Source organism: Solanum tuberosum, unplaced genomic scaffold (genome assembly GCF_000226075.1).
Source record: "Solanum tuberosum cultivar DM 1-3 516 R44 unplaced genomic scaffold, SolTub_3.0 scf00040, whole genome shotgun sequence".
NCBI classification, from domain to species: domain Eukaryota; kingdom Viridiplantae; phylum Streptophyta; class Magnoliopsida; order Solanales; family Solanaceae; genus Solanum; species Solanum tuberosum.
In genome coordinates, this window is record NW_006238964.1 from 678,901 (window position 1) to 692,448 (window position 13,548).

At 34.5% G+C, this 13,548-nt stretch overlaps 3 protein-coding genes and 1 long non-coding RNA gene across 4 annotated transcripts; 3 read left to right on the forward strand and 1 right to left on the reverse strand.

Annotated features, from left to right (window-relative positions):
* On the forward strand, positions 1 to 2,013 carry LOC102594737 (uncharacterized). The gene is made up of 2 exons (XR_366960.1): positions 1 to 524; positions 1,665 to 2,013. It is a non-coding gene; the product is annotated as an uncharacterized lncRNA (long non-coding RNA).
* A 3,135-nt stretch (positions 2,014 to 5,148) lies between these two features.
* Positions 5,149 to 6,059, forward strand: LOC102594953 (auxin-binding protein ABP19a-like). Its single transcript, XM_006342853.2, has one exon. It carries the CDS (start codon positions 5,269 to 5,271, stop codon positions 5,893 to 5,895), a length of 627 nt encoding a protein of 208 aa, XP_006342915.1. The 5' UTR covers positions 5,149 to 5,268; the 3' UTR covers positions 5,896 to 6,059.
* A 2,286-nt stretch (positions 6,060 to 8,345) lies between these two features.
* LOC102595288 (nodulation-signaling pathway 1 protein-like) lies at positions 8,346 to 10,391 on the forward strand. The gene has a single exon (XM_006342854.2). The coding sequence runs from the start codon at positions 8,542 to 8,544 to the stop codon at positions 10,216 to 10,218; it is 1,677 nt and encodes a 558-aa protein (XP_006342916.1). The 5' UTR covers positions 8,346 to 8,541; the 3' UTR covers positions 10,219 to 10,391.
* On the reverse strand, positions 10,325 to 12,950 carry LOC102595617 (2-hydroxy-6-oxononadienedioate/2-hydroxy-6-oxononatrienedioate hydrolase). Its single transcript, XM_006342855.2, has 4 exons — positions 12,147 to 12,950; positions 10,951 to 11,043; positions 10,760 to 10,827; positions 10,325 to 10,652 (listed from the first exon to the last, which is right to left on the reverse strand). Exons 1-4 carry the CDS (start codon positions 12,864 to 12,866, stop codon positions 10,520 to 10,522), a joined length of 1,014 nt encoding a protein of 337 aa, XP_006342917.1. The 5' UTR covers positions 12,867 to 12,950; the 3' UTR covers positions 10,325 to 10,519.
* Positions 12,951 to 13,548: the final 598 nt, after the last annotated feature.

Here is a 13,548-nt window from a genome sequence, read left to right on the forward strand (position 1 = left end):
CCACCTCCGCCTCCGCCTCCCCCTCCCCCACCTTCACCATTGGCTCCTCCCCCTCCTCCACCCAATCAAAGAGCCCCTCCGCCACCTCCTCCCAAGGTTAAATCCTCAGAAAAGGAACATTCACACCACCCTCAAGACCACCATAAGTCTAATGTTAAATTAAGCCCACCACAAAAGGAAACGAAGCTAAATTGGGGGAAGAGACTTGGGTTAATGTTTGTGGGTATTGCCGTCATCTTGCAGATCTGTGTGGTGGCGTTTTTAATAATCAAGAGAAGGCAATTGTTGAAAGCGCATTCTGGATTTTGAAGACACATTTCCATTTGATGAATCTGTTGTTACTTCAATTTCTTTGACTAATTATTAATAGCTGGTGGAGCATGTTTTTATATAGCTAGAGTTATACAGATTGAGATTCTTTGAACAGCGGATTTGGCAACGAATATGGCACTCCATGGATTACAAAAATTAAGGATTCAGCAGAAGATTGGTGTCGACATTTCTGTTTTTGCTCTTGTAAATTGGTAATTCTTGATTGGCATTATTAGCAATTTTCCTTTTGGGGTGATTTTGTCCATTTTCCTTCTGACATTTTATTGTGAATATTACAGTTTTCCTTATGATTCTGTGAATGATCTACGGCTAATTGATGTTTTCTATTCTGTGCCATTATTTGGTAGTTTACCTCCTTGTATTAAAGCTGTTGCTTTGGGTGAAGTTTTCGTTTAACGAGGGCCTAAAGTAATGATTGACTCCACGAGTGATCTAAAGTTATTGAATATAGATATGCTTCAAAGTTACATGTGCTGTGCATCATTGCTTCCTTTTTGTGGAATATTTCTCTATATATTGTCATGAGGCTTGTGTTCTGCAACAACAACAACATATCCAGTGAAATCTCACAAGTGAGGTCTGGGGAGGGTAGAATGTAGTACACAAAGGCTTGTGTTCTGCAATTTCGCAAAATCTACTGTAAAAGGGGCAGCCCGGTGCACAAAGCATCTTGCAAAATCCACTGTGATTTTTAATATTCATTTGCCATTGCCCTTCTTTTTACTGCCTATCTAGGTCTGAACTAGCACTACTTTGAGAAATATAGATGAATCTGCGTATGTGAAGGAGAGTCTTCTTTTATACTTGATTGCTCATATCTCAACCAGGGTCATATTTTGGTTGCTTGTTGTTTACCTTTGTAGCATAACTTAGAATAATTATATTGCAAAAATAAAAGTTTTGTTTACAAGAGAATAAAGATGGTGGATTTGTTTTAGAAACCTCACTTATAAAGTTTTGTTGGACATCTAAATAATAGAGTAGTATGTTTACCAGTTTACTGAAATTTCAAAGGATCATTGTCGAATTCTTAATCTGTTTACTGCAACTAACTAGTTAAAGGTATGTGAGAAGATGAACACTCCGGGAGAAAAAGGTATTGGAGAAATGGATTAAGATGTGGAGTCTGGAACATAAGTTATCCTCTTTTAACTTCAGAAGAACGTGATGCTTGCTTCCATGAATGAGGGGTGTGTAATTTGTAGTAGAACTTAGTTTGACATTAGCTCCAACTAACTTAAATTGGATTTGTTAGTAAGTAATATTTCTTGATTACAGTAGTGTGTGTCTACAAAATGGGGATTCTTGACTATTAATCTTTGATATTGTAGGTGATAAAGGAAAGTTTTAAGATGACAAGTTGCCTCATTTATCATTTGTACGGAAGTGGCCTGGATTTGTTTTGGAGGACATTAAAGATTTACCTATTTTCTGTTTGGTAAGGTGTGGACCTTGTAGCTTGTAGGGAGGCAAGGATACTTGTTGTTAGAGGCATGACTTTTCATTGTCGAGCTGCAATGATGATTTGTACCATAGAGATTGAACACCAAGAAAACCAGTTATTTATAACTATAATATTGTCAGGCAGAATTACTTGGTTATATATATATAGAGAATGTATCTGACTTGAACAGTTATAAACATCACTAAATACAAGTTATCTTTATTATCTATTCTGAATTATGTTTCTTTTTGTAATAATGTGAGGAAGTGTCAATGCTTTTTTCCTTTGTGCATTGTGGCATGTGTTTTAGTGGTCTTACAATTTTCTTGACCTAATGTCACAAGGGATAAGTTTAGAGAACTTTTGCCTTGTCCGGCACAAACTTTGTAGGAATGAAGTTATCTTCGATGAGTTGTATTTTTTCTAATTTAGAGAACTTGCCCTTGTCTGACATAAATTCTGTAGGATAAAGTTTATAATTCTTATTGTGGGTTCTATAATTGAACTTATGCCTCTTTCAACTCATGTTGTGTAGAAACAAGTAACATCACTTGTATTATATTATAATATGAAAATGAAAACATGTCTTGCGATTTTGTTTTTTGTTTTTTCAATGTCAGGATATTTGGGTCATTCTTTTTTTTTTTATACTTGAAAGTGTTGAATGGCAAAAATTAAAAATAACAAATTTGAAGAATAAAAATTAAACGCTACCCCGAAATACGGACATTATACGAATGGCTTTTTCTATTATTCCATCTATATCTTGGTGGTCTATTGAGTTTCAACAAAAAGGTTGTACTTTGGCAGGTAGTCTTGTAGCTCAATTTGTCTTTAATTTAGGTAGGAATTGCATCTGATAACCAGATTCCCACATGCTATTTAAGCTATATCCAATTTTTTCAAATCATTTAACTAATAGCAGCGAGTATTGACAAACTTTAGATAGAAGCACTGCTGCTCTTCTTCTCTCTCATACACACGAGACTCTTAAGTATTACTCATTGGATATGAAGTACATCCACTGATTGGAAATAGCTTATGTACCTCCACGAGGTAATAGTAAGGCTTGTGTACACTCTATCGGTGAGTATTTTGTGGTTGTACGTTTTGCTTTAAATAGGTGTCATAAAATTGGCTATCTGTGCAATTGTGCCTTAAGTTATTATGTTTGGTTTGCCTTACCTATACTGTCGAAATCCACAAGCTATTTTTAGGCTTTTAGCGCCATTGATCCAGTAATATGTTATTAGCCCAAACCACATTTGAACATATTTTTATGTTGGACGAAAACAAAAATCAAATCTGTTGTGGCTTTTCAGAAGGTGCACCATTTATTATTATTATTAGATACTCCTATTACATTTGTACATTTGTGCGCAAAAATCAAAATATTTTTTATTTGTAACTTGCAATTATCCCATTTGTCTTTCCTTGCACACTTCCTAGGATATAACTTTTGGAAGAGGGTCAATGTTTGTTGAGAACACTATTCCACAGAATTCTTATTAGATTTAGGTAGATATTAGTTATTTAAGAAATTTTGCATTTTACTAGTTATTTCGCATCTTCTATGTACCATTTGTAAAATAATACGAACGTCAATTGATTCATACTTATAGATATTTTAATTATGTGGGATTGTAAAATGATAATCAAAGGCCGTACCTAGTATGTAAATTTTATACAAAGCGATGTACTAAATGACTATCAAACATGTTATTTTCAATTCATGAACAATTATCTTCGTAGCTAACCAACAAGAAAACGGTCCTAAAAGATGGTTGAGGATTATGTGCTACATAAATAATTTGAATAACAGCACAACATATTATGTGCTACAGTTCTGTTAATAGATCGACATAATTCAATAGTTTTTGTGTTTAAAAAATCCTTAAACTCAAATTTCCAACTCCGCCCTGGATACAAGGTAGCATTGCACCATATCACACGTCAATCAATGCTAAAATTTTCTCCTAATTAGTTTGTCCTCTTGTGTATATGACTTCAATGGTGATCAATATTCTTTAGTGGAAAGACAATTGCTATTGTCCACATAATTCCTTTTCTAGTTAATAAGGAAGTTACAATATTGCATTATTATGCATACATATATCTTACAACTATCTCTTTGATGCCTTTCTGGATTCGAGCTGTCAGCATATGTCTTCTTATAGACTTCTCCTTTTCCTTACTTTTTCCCACCATGTGCCCTAAATTAGGACCACTTTCAATAAATCAACTCCCTCACATTTTGGGCATTTGCAATACTTGCCTCTTTTTTTTTACAACAATAACATACTCGGTGTGTTCCACAAAAGAGGATGGTGAATGTTATTTTTGATTGACATTCAGCTCAAGAATACTCGCCTTTGTTGAGTTTTTTATTTAAATTATATATGTCTCTATTAGTTCACTTGGTTAAATTTATTTACATAAAAAAAAATAACAATTTTCAAGGGCGAAACTAAACCCCGTTAGAATTAATTTTAGAATTAGAAAAGTGGCCTAAAGAAAGGCCATATGATGCCCCCATTGAACTTTGTATATCATTTGTATTGTGAGAAAAATATAGAAGAGAAACATCTTGCCATGATAAAACAATGCACTAAGCGATCATTACTCTTTGAAATGATTTTTCGATGATTGAGGTCGGACCTATCAAATTGAAAATCAAAATATCCCAAAATCACATCACCTCTTAATAATCTAATAATGTATATAACACCAAAAAGATACTCCTTGTTTCTATTCTTTTTCCCTATTTTGTCAATTTCTTCAACTGAAAATGTTTTGTTGTGCTGTAGTGATAGCTGAAAAAAAAGAAGAAGAAAAAACTACGTATAAGGTCTAGGGCTACTCTTAATACCGTAATGTTTTTTGAAAAGCTGCGTTGGTTTAACAAAAAACGAACAATATCACATAGTTGTATTTGGGGACTGACTTTGCCCATAATTTCGAGAAGTTTTACCAATTAAAGATAGTTTGAAGACACACAAACACAAATAAAAGTTAGATTGCTATAATATTCTATTAATGTGAGTAGCGCATAGTGAATTTCCTAATAAGCTTGTTAGAGTGGATTACAGTCCTACATTAATTAGGGAATAAACTGGTGGTTTACTTATTTGAATTCGGACAATCTTGCTCTCAAGAGCTAAATTCTGGAGATTAAGTTAGGTCCGTATGTCATACCTTTACGATAACATTAATTATTTTTAAAAAATAGGAACAAAAAGTGGCTAGTGAACGTAATTTCCAAGGAGATGACAAAACACACTCACGATAGCCCTATCACACAACTTGTGGTTACTATTCCCTTTAGAAATTCAAGTGGCATTTAATTTACCCTTTTTGCACTTCAATATCCAAAATTCTCACTCATTTCCCTCTCTATATATACACACATACAAACTAACCTTCCTTGCTCACAAACTTCACATAACAAATTTTTACTAATCCTAGCCAAGATTATTATTATTTTTTTAAAAATGTTTAAATTCCTCTTTCTCTTGGCTATCTTAATCTTGAGCAGCGATGCCGCTGTTCAAGATTTCTGCGTGGCAGACCTAAAAGCACCCGAATCACCTTCTGGCTATTCTTGCAAAAGTGTTACAAATGTAACAGTTGACGATTTCGTGTTTTCTGGGCTTAGTGCTGCTGGAAACACAGCAAGCATTATCAAGGCCGCAGTCACCCCAGCATTTGCGGCCCAATTTCCAGGTGTTAATGGGCTTGGGATTTCTGCGGCCCGTTTAGATTTGGCCGCAGGTGGCGTGATCCCATTTCACACTCACCCTGGTGCTTCTGAAATTTTACTTGTGGTGCAAGGATCAATTACTGCTGGATTTGTTTCATCAGCAAATTCTGTTTATTTAAAAACACTTAAAAAAGGTGATTTAATGGTTTTTCCACAAGGATTATTGCATTTTCAAGTGAGTGATGCTGGATATACTTCTGTGGGTTATGTATTTTTTAGCAGCTCTAATCCTGGACTTCAGATTACTGATTTTGCATTATTTGCTAATGATTTGCCAACTAAGTTGGTTGGGGCAACAACATTCCTTGATGAAGCAACAATTAAGAAACTTAAGGGTGTGCTTGGAGGCACTAATTAAGCAACAATTGCATTGTGTTAGCTGTTAATCTTTCTTTTTTTCATTCTGTTTTTGGGTATTTTCCTTGTCTTCTTCTTGTTGACAAATTGTATTTTTTTCTCTAAGGTTGTTTTGTTTCTTTAAAGTTCTGTTTGTTTGGAAATGAACAACATTATTTTTCCTGAGTATGACTATATGTCATATCATACTGCGCATGATTACATGAGACAAGTGGAATTCAAACATTACAAATTATGAGTTTATTTGTAAGGATGGTTAGAACGAGTAAGATCCCAAATTTATATAACAGTAATTAAGGTTTAGCCGCTAATGACAATACTGATTTCTTTAATGAGATAAAGAAAATTATCACTTTTTGCTTGGGTTTATCTTTTCCTGGCGGAGCCAAAAAATTTAATAAGGGAGTTTAAAATCTGAGAAGTAAACACACAAACTAGTGAAAGGGGTTCGACATCTATTATACATACCTAAAAATAATTTAACCATGTATAAATAGTAATATTTTTCGTCGAGGGGTTGAACCCCCTCATTATATGCTGCCTCCGCCCCTGCGAATGACTACACCAAGTGTATGAATACATATCGCCAAAAAATGTGTGACAACATAATTTGCATATAAACTTTCGTCCATATAACAACTAAGAGCCCATTTGGATTGACTTAAAAAAGCAACTTTTTAAAGTGTTGAAAGTTATTTTAAAAATAAGTAGTAATGTGTTTGGATAAAAGTATTGCAATTGAAAAAAAATTGTTAATGTGTTTGCCAAATAAGTGTTGTTAAAAACTTTTTTTTATCAAAATGTCTGAAATACCCTTAAAATTGTTAACATAATAAAAAATTTGATTAATCTAAGGTTTTTATTTCTAAGAATAATTAAAACAAAATTAATTTATATTTTAATTCAGTTTCAATAACTTAATATTTAAGTTAATTTTAAATTTAAAAAATATATAATTTGAATTGAAAGAATTTGGAAATTGTTTAAAAGAATTAAGGGTAAAAAAGTAATATACTTGGTCAAAGAAGAATGACTTTTAAGTTAAAAAAAAGAAGTAGGGTCACCTTACTTTTAACTTTTGACTTATTTTAAGTAGTTTTTATAATTGTCAAACACTCTCACAAATCAAAAACTGTCTTTTAAATTAGCTTGACCAACTTAAAAGTCCATCCAAACGGACACTAACTCATTAATTTCGAGACGTGTCTAATAGTTCAAATAAAAAATAAAAATACTTAATATATAGTTTAGATTTTAAAAAAAACTGGCAAAAAATGATTTTTCATATATGTTTTGTTACCTTTATCTTCTTCTTTAATAAAACAACCATGATCAACCTCAATCAAATACTTCAGTAACAACACCTTTCTTTGGTTCAACTAAAAGCAATCGTTTAGTGGAAAAGAAAGTGATTGAGCAATGACAATCAGTAAGCGGGCTCGAAAGCAGACGTCCATTTGTGAAGAAAGGAATAATCTTATCAAGTAAAAAAAAAACACCTATTGATCCACAAACAAAATGGGCCAGCTATAACTTGGTCGAAATAGGTGAAAAAAGGATGTTGGTACTACAAATGCACTGAGAAAGCTCTATGCGACTGACTATGTTTATCTCTTCTTCTTTTTTTGTCCAAACTATGTGTCGCATCTTAAAAATTGTTTGTTTATATCAAATGAATATATATCTACAATTTAATTGCATACACATATTTATCGCAAACTTGTTCTCATTTTAACTTTTAATTATTAAAACCTTTCATTTGCCAAGTTAGACATAAACACGCTATTCGTCGAGAATGACTAATTTCACAACTTATTTAGCACTGGGAAAACAAGAATATCTTAACGCAGTTACATATAATCTCGAAACGAGAACTTTTGTTGATTTTGATTTTGTAAAGAAATTGCAATAAAGATTGAAAATGGTGTGTTAATAATAGCATCTTTGGTAGATTAAATAAACAATTAGTTTTCTCCTGGAAAAGACGAGTAGTATTATGAGTTGTTTAGAGGTCAATTGTTGATTTGGGGAAAGATGCCAAAAGTGCATCAGCCAATAGCCTAGGAGAAAGCAATATCAAACAAAAACACCATTAAATTAATCACGGTGATGAAGAGATTGCCGTCCCCTGCAATTTCAAACACAAAAACCTGTCACTATCCAGGAAACTTAGATAAACAATACTCTCTCCGTCTCAAAATACTTGTCGTGTTTTTTATTTAATTAGAAGCCTTCTGTGTGTCAGTATTTGTAGCCTTCAAAACAACTACAACTAAAGATAAATTAAATGGAATTCTTTTTTATTAATTTCGTCTTGAACTTCAGAAAAAAAAAAAATTTAGACGGAGGGAGTAATAGTTTAATGCCTCCAACTGTGTTGTTGATAACACTGTGAACAATCGTGACACGCCAGAAAATAAGTCAAATAACAGCACGAATCAGAGACAAGATTACCAGCTTAAATTAAACAAATAATATCAGAATAGAACAGCATAACTTCCAAAATAACAGCAATTTTGCCTCTTAAAAATGCCCCATCCTGTCTTGTTCCTCAAGAAAAAATTATTGTTACCATTTGTTTTACATCACTTATTTCAATTCCACACAACAAATTCACATCATAAACTCTTCTCTATTTGCATAGTCAATGACCAAACACCAAAACATCCTTTCTCATCACAATTTTTGTGATACAATGACCATTGAAGAACCTGAGCCTAATTCCAACTCCGACCCCATATCAGAGTGGTTAGCTAGTACTTTATCCGATGTTCCATCCTTCCTCGATGAACCTTACAGTTACACCGATGATTTAAATTTCTACGCGGACTCATGGTGGGTTCCCGATCAAGATGATCAGATCGTTAATCACAACATCATCATCGACAATACTTGTAACTCATTCAACATTAGCTCCCCAGTCAACACAGCTATTAGCAATATCCCTTTGGAGCCCATCATTTTGGATCAGCCACAGCCGGTGGATCTGTCTAAGAAAAGGAAAATATCTGATCAAAATCCTAAGACGTCAAAGAAAAATCATAACCGTCAGATTAATGAGGCAGAAAATGCTCATACTATAGGTGATCAAGGAGGAGTGCAAGTAAGAAGACCAAAGAGAGTAACAACAAAATCAACCGGAAATAACAGTAACAACAAAGAAGGAAGATGGGCAGAACATTTGCTCAACCCTTGTGCTGCTGCAATCACTGTCGGTAACATGAACCGCGTGCAACATCTGCTGTACGTTCTCCATGAGTTGGCGTCGTTCACAGGTGACGCCAACCACAGGCTAGCTGCTCATGGACTCCGCGCCTTGACACATCATTTGTCTTCCCCTGGCTCATCATCAGCATCCTCTGGAACTATTGGAGTTACTAATTTCTCTTCTGCGAATCATAAATTCTTCAGGGACTCGTTGATCAATTTCATCGACATTAGTCCCTGGTTCCGAATCCCCAATAACATTGCGAATTCATCTGTTCTCCAAATAATTGGAGAACAGGATCGGCTAAAGAACCTTCATATCCTTGATATTGGAGTTTCTCATGGTTTTCAATGGCCAACTCTTCTTGAAGAATTGACTAGGCGGTCAGGTGGACCGCCACCACTGGTTCGCCTGACCGTTATTACACCCACAACAGAAAACGGAGAATTGAGAGGCACTCCATTTGTGATCGGGCCACCTGGTTACGATTTTTCCTCGCAACTGCTAGCCTATGCTAAGGCTATCAACATTAATCTACAGATCAACAGACTGGACAATTTTCCTCTTCAAAATCTCAATTCCCAAATCATAAATTCTACATCTGATGAAACCTTAGTCATCTGTGCTCAATTTAGACTGCATAACTTGAATCATACTATCCCGGATGATCGAACAGATTTGTTGAAGATATTGAAGAGTTTGGACCCGAAAGGATTAGTTCTCAGCGAGAACAACACAGAGTGTAGCTGCAACAGCTGTGGGGACTTTGCGACAATGTTCTCAAGGCGAGTGGAGTACTTATGGAGGTTTTTGGATTCCACAAGTGTGGCCTACAAAGGGCGGGAGAGCGAAGAAAGGAAGATGATGGAAGGAGAAGCAGCAAAGGCGTTGACGAACATGGGAGAAATGAATGAAAGAAAGGAGAAATGGTGTGAAAGAATGAGGAACGTTGGCTTTGTAAAAGAGGTGTTTGGTGAAGATGCCATTGACGGAGCTCGGGCTTTGCTGAGGAAGTATGACAGCAATTGGGAGATGAGGGTGGAGGAGAAAGATGGCTGTGTGGATCTATGGTGGAAAGGGCAGCCAATTTCATTCTGCTCATTATGGAAGATTTAGCTACTATTTTGAGTCAAATTGTACTTCCTTACTACCACGTTAGACGTGTTTTCATAAGTGTATTTGTAGAGGCAGCAAGTAAAAAACTAAGCTGATTGCATTCAGGTTGATGATATTCATCAAACGTACATTAAATTAACTTGTTTTTATATCATCTAGGAGACTTCGTAATACTTCAAAGTCCCATTAATAGTTTCATTATTTACAAACAGTACCGTACGTAATAGAGATATGTAACATAGGGAGCAAGAACCCCAGCTAAGCCTAGCAGTATCAAGATTAATTCCAATGTCAATCAGTTTCAACCATTTAAGTCTTTGCTTTGCGGCAAGATAAAGGCTTTAATCAAAGCATTGACAGAATCAGGAGACTCAATGTTTGCTGCATGTCCTGTGTTTTTTATTATTTCCAACTTTGCTCTTGGCCCCAAATGCCTACAAGTTAATACAAATTCAGTATGAAGAATCTAGTAGTCCACTAAAAAAGAAAAGTAAGTCATATAAATCAGGATATACAGAGGGACTAATAGAATTAAAAGTACCTTTGCAACTGGTAGCCGAACATAAGAGGGAAGACTCTGTCCTTGTCACCCCAAATAAGCAGAGTTTCCTGTACACCAAATCAAGCAAGTTATTTTTATGATTATACATATAGTCAACAGAATGATTTCACATCCATGAAATTTTTGCTGTAATGTGTTGATTTGTTAAAGAATATGGGGAGAAGTTTGACCTGACTTAGGATGGGCAATCTGCAATCTGTATGATTGGACAGCAAGTGGTGCACCAGCTCTTGCTTCTCCTTCAGGTAAGTCCTACTTATCATCTTCAAACAATACAGGGAGAGCATCAAGAGAGCCACTTTTTACATCTCTGTAATCTTTATTTGTTATAATTATCAGTGAACTCGGAGTGTGTTTGTAAATTCCTTGAAAATAAAGAAAATGATTCCGAAGTACAAAAAGTATGATTAATAATTGTACTTCACTCATTACCTCTCAACATCCCATCCAACCCCACTCGGATAGTATTTGCTTAATTATATATATAAAGGTATGTGGAGTATATAAATTCTCTCGAACAATATCTTTTATACTCAGAGACGGATCCAGGATTTGAAAATTTTGGGTGCACCTATATTACCTTAGCTCAAACATGAGCTCTAAGATAAATTTAAAATAAAAACAGTGAAATAAGCGCTCTGGCTGGATTTGAACCCAGTCTCACGGGTGAATCATTTAGCTTGTACTAGTAGGACAATGACATTCTTGTGCTTTTCACTATTAATTATATCTTAATTTCTGTCAATTATTTTTTTCAAAATTAACGGGTGCATGTGGTTCCGCCTGGGTTTATACTAGTACTTATTACTCTAGCAAACACCAAAAAACAAGCAAAATAATCACTTATTTTCAGAAAAGCACTTTTAGTGAAAACATTTTCTTTCATTTTAAACCCACCTTACAAAATTCTGTGCTAAAAAAAAACAGTCCTTTAAAAATAAGGAATATTCCAGGCATGTAAGTATATACCCACATCTTGAGTATAAATTTCAATTATTCAATCATAATTAATTATCATAAACTTAATTAATACTAATAGCTTAATTATGATGAGTAAAATTATTTAATTTAAACATCAAATACAGATAAATATATATCTTCGTTTGCATGCAACAACAAAATAACAAAAATACACTTCCATTACCAGAAGTATGGTAGCAAAAGTCAAAACCAATCATTGAAGCACGTAATTTATCTTAAAATAGTAGTATATCACTCAATAATGTCAATTAATTACTATTTCCACTCTTTTCAATTTGCTTATGAATTGAATATTTTGAAATGCGGTTTAAAAATCTTCGGCAATTTCTTAAATTGTGTGGAACCGAATAAATTTTAGTGAAGAATGATGAGGCCAGGTACTCACATCAATGAATTCTTGGAGAAAGTAATCAGGGGCCCACTTGAAAGGATTATACTTGTAAATTGACAAGTTTACGAGCACATGCAGATCCTCTGGTTTCGCCGGTATCAGCAATTCAACCGGATCTCTTCCAATTTTTTTCAACTGCTCTTCCTTCTGATCTTTCGAGCACCCCACTCCACTACTCAAAATCACTACTTTCTCCACCATTTCCGGATTCATCTCCGCCATTCGATAACCAACAAATCCCCCATAACTAATCGCAAACATCGAACAATTTCTCACTCCCAATTCCTTTAACCCTTGCACCACACATTTCGCCTGAAACTCCTCCGTTCGTTCCTTCCGAGTCGTATACGATTTACCGAAGAATAACAGATCCGGAATGTAGAGGTTGAACGATTGAGCCAGTGATTTGACTTGGTACATAAATTGCCATTTGGCATCACCACCGTAACCGTGGATGAGGACGAGATTTGGTTTGTCGTAACGGCGGTGATTGGGAGCCCAGAAATGGATGGTGGTTTGGTCGTCTAGATCGAGGGTGCATGGTGATAAGTTGGAAAATCGGAATAAGAGGGATATATATGCGTCGATGAAAGGGACGAAGAGAGGGAAGCGTTTGATGGTAGGTAAAGGGGAGAATAACCACCGGAAAATTTTAACAATGATGGAGAGATGGAAGGATAAGAAATTGTGGAAGCAGAGGCGCAGACTCTCCATCACTGCCTAACGGAAAACAACAATTTGATCTACCTCTTACTAATATAATATATAGGACTACTATTTCTTTTCCCCATTAAATTTTGATCCTCTCGTTATAATTTTATAGTAAAAAATAAAAGAACATTTTTTTTTTTAATTTCATAATCTTAAATTAAAGGTATACTTCAAATTTTATGGTCTGAAACTAATTGTCACATAAATATTGAAATATAAAAATAGACCTTTTTTTGGAGTTGACTAATATGAGATTTATTTTCTCGTGTGGTGCTAACATTAAATAAGAGAAAAAAAATTCATCACGTTTAATTCATTTTTTGAAAATAACTTGGTGCTATAGCACCCCCAATTAGTGATTTCTTATATGGCTGTAGATTGACCTCAACAATGTGACATTTAACTTTCTCTTTAATTATAGAGTTACATATTGTATCTGCCAATTTATTATAATAGAGTTGTATGCACAACATTTTTCTTATCGTAATTAGATTTTACGATATTTGTATCACAATTAAAATTTTACACTTTGGGATTAACTTAATCTAGAACAAGTTCGTACTTTTTCCTATAAATGGACTGCATCACTATTAAAATGCATTTGTCAATATAAATACTCCAAAAAAGGTTTTAACTCGGCAAAATCTATTGATTCTTGTGGACATGTACTGGTGACATGGCACTA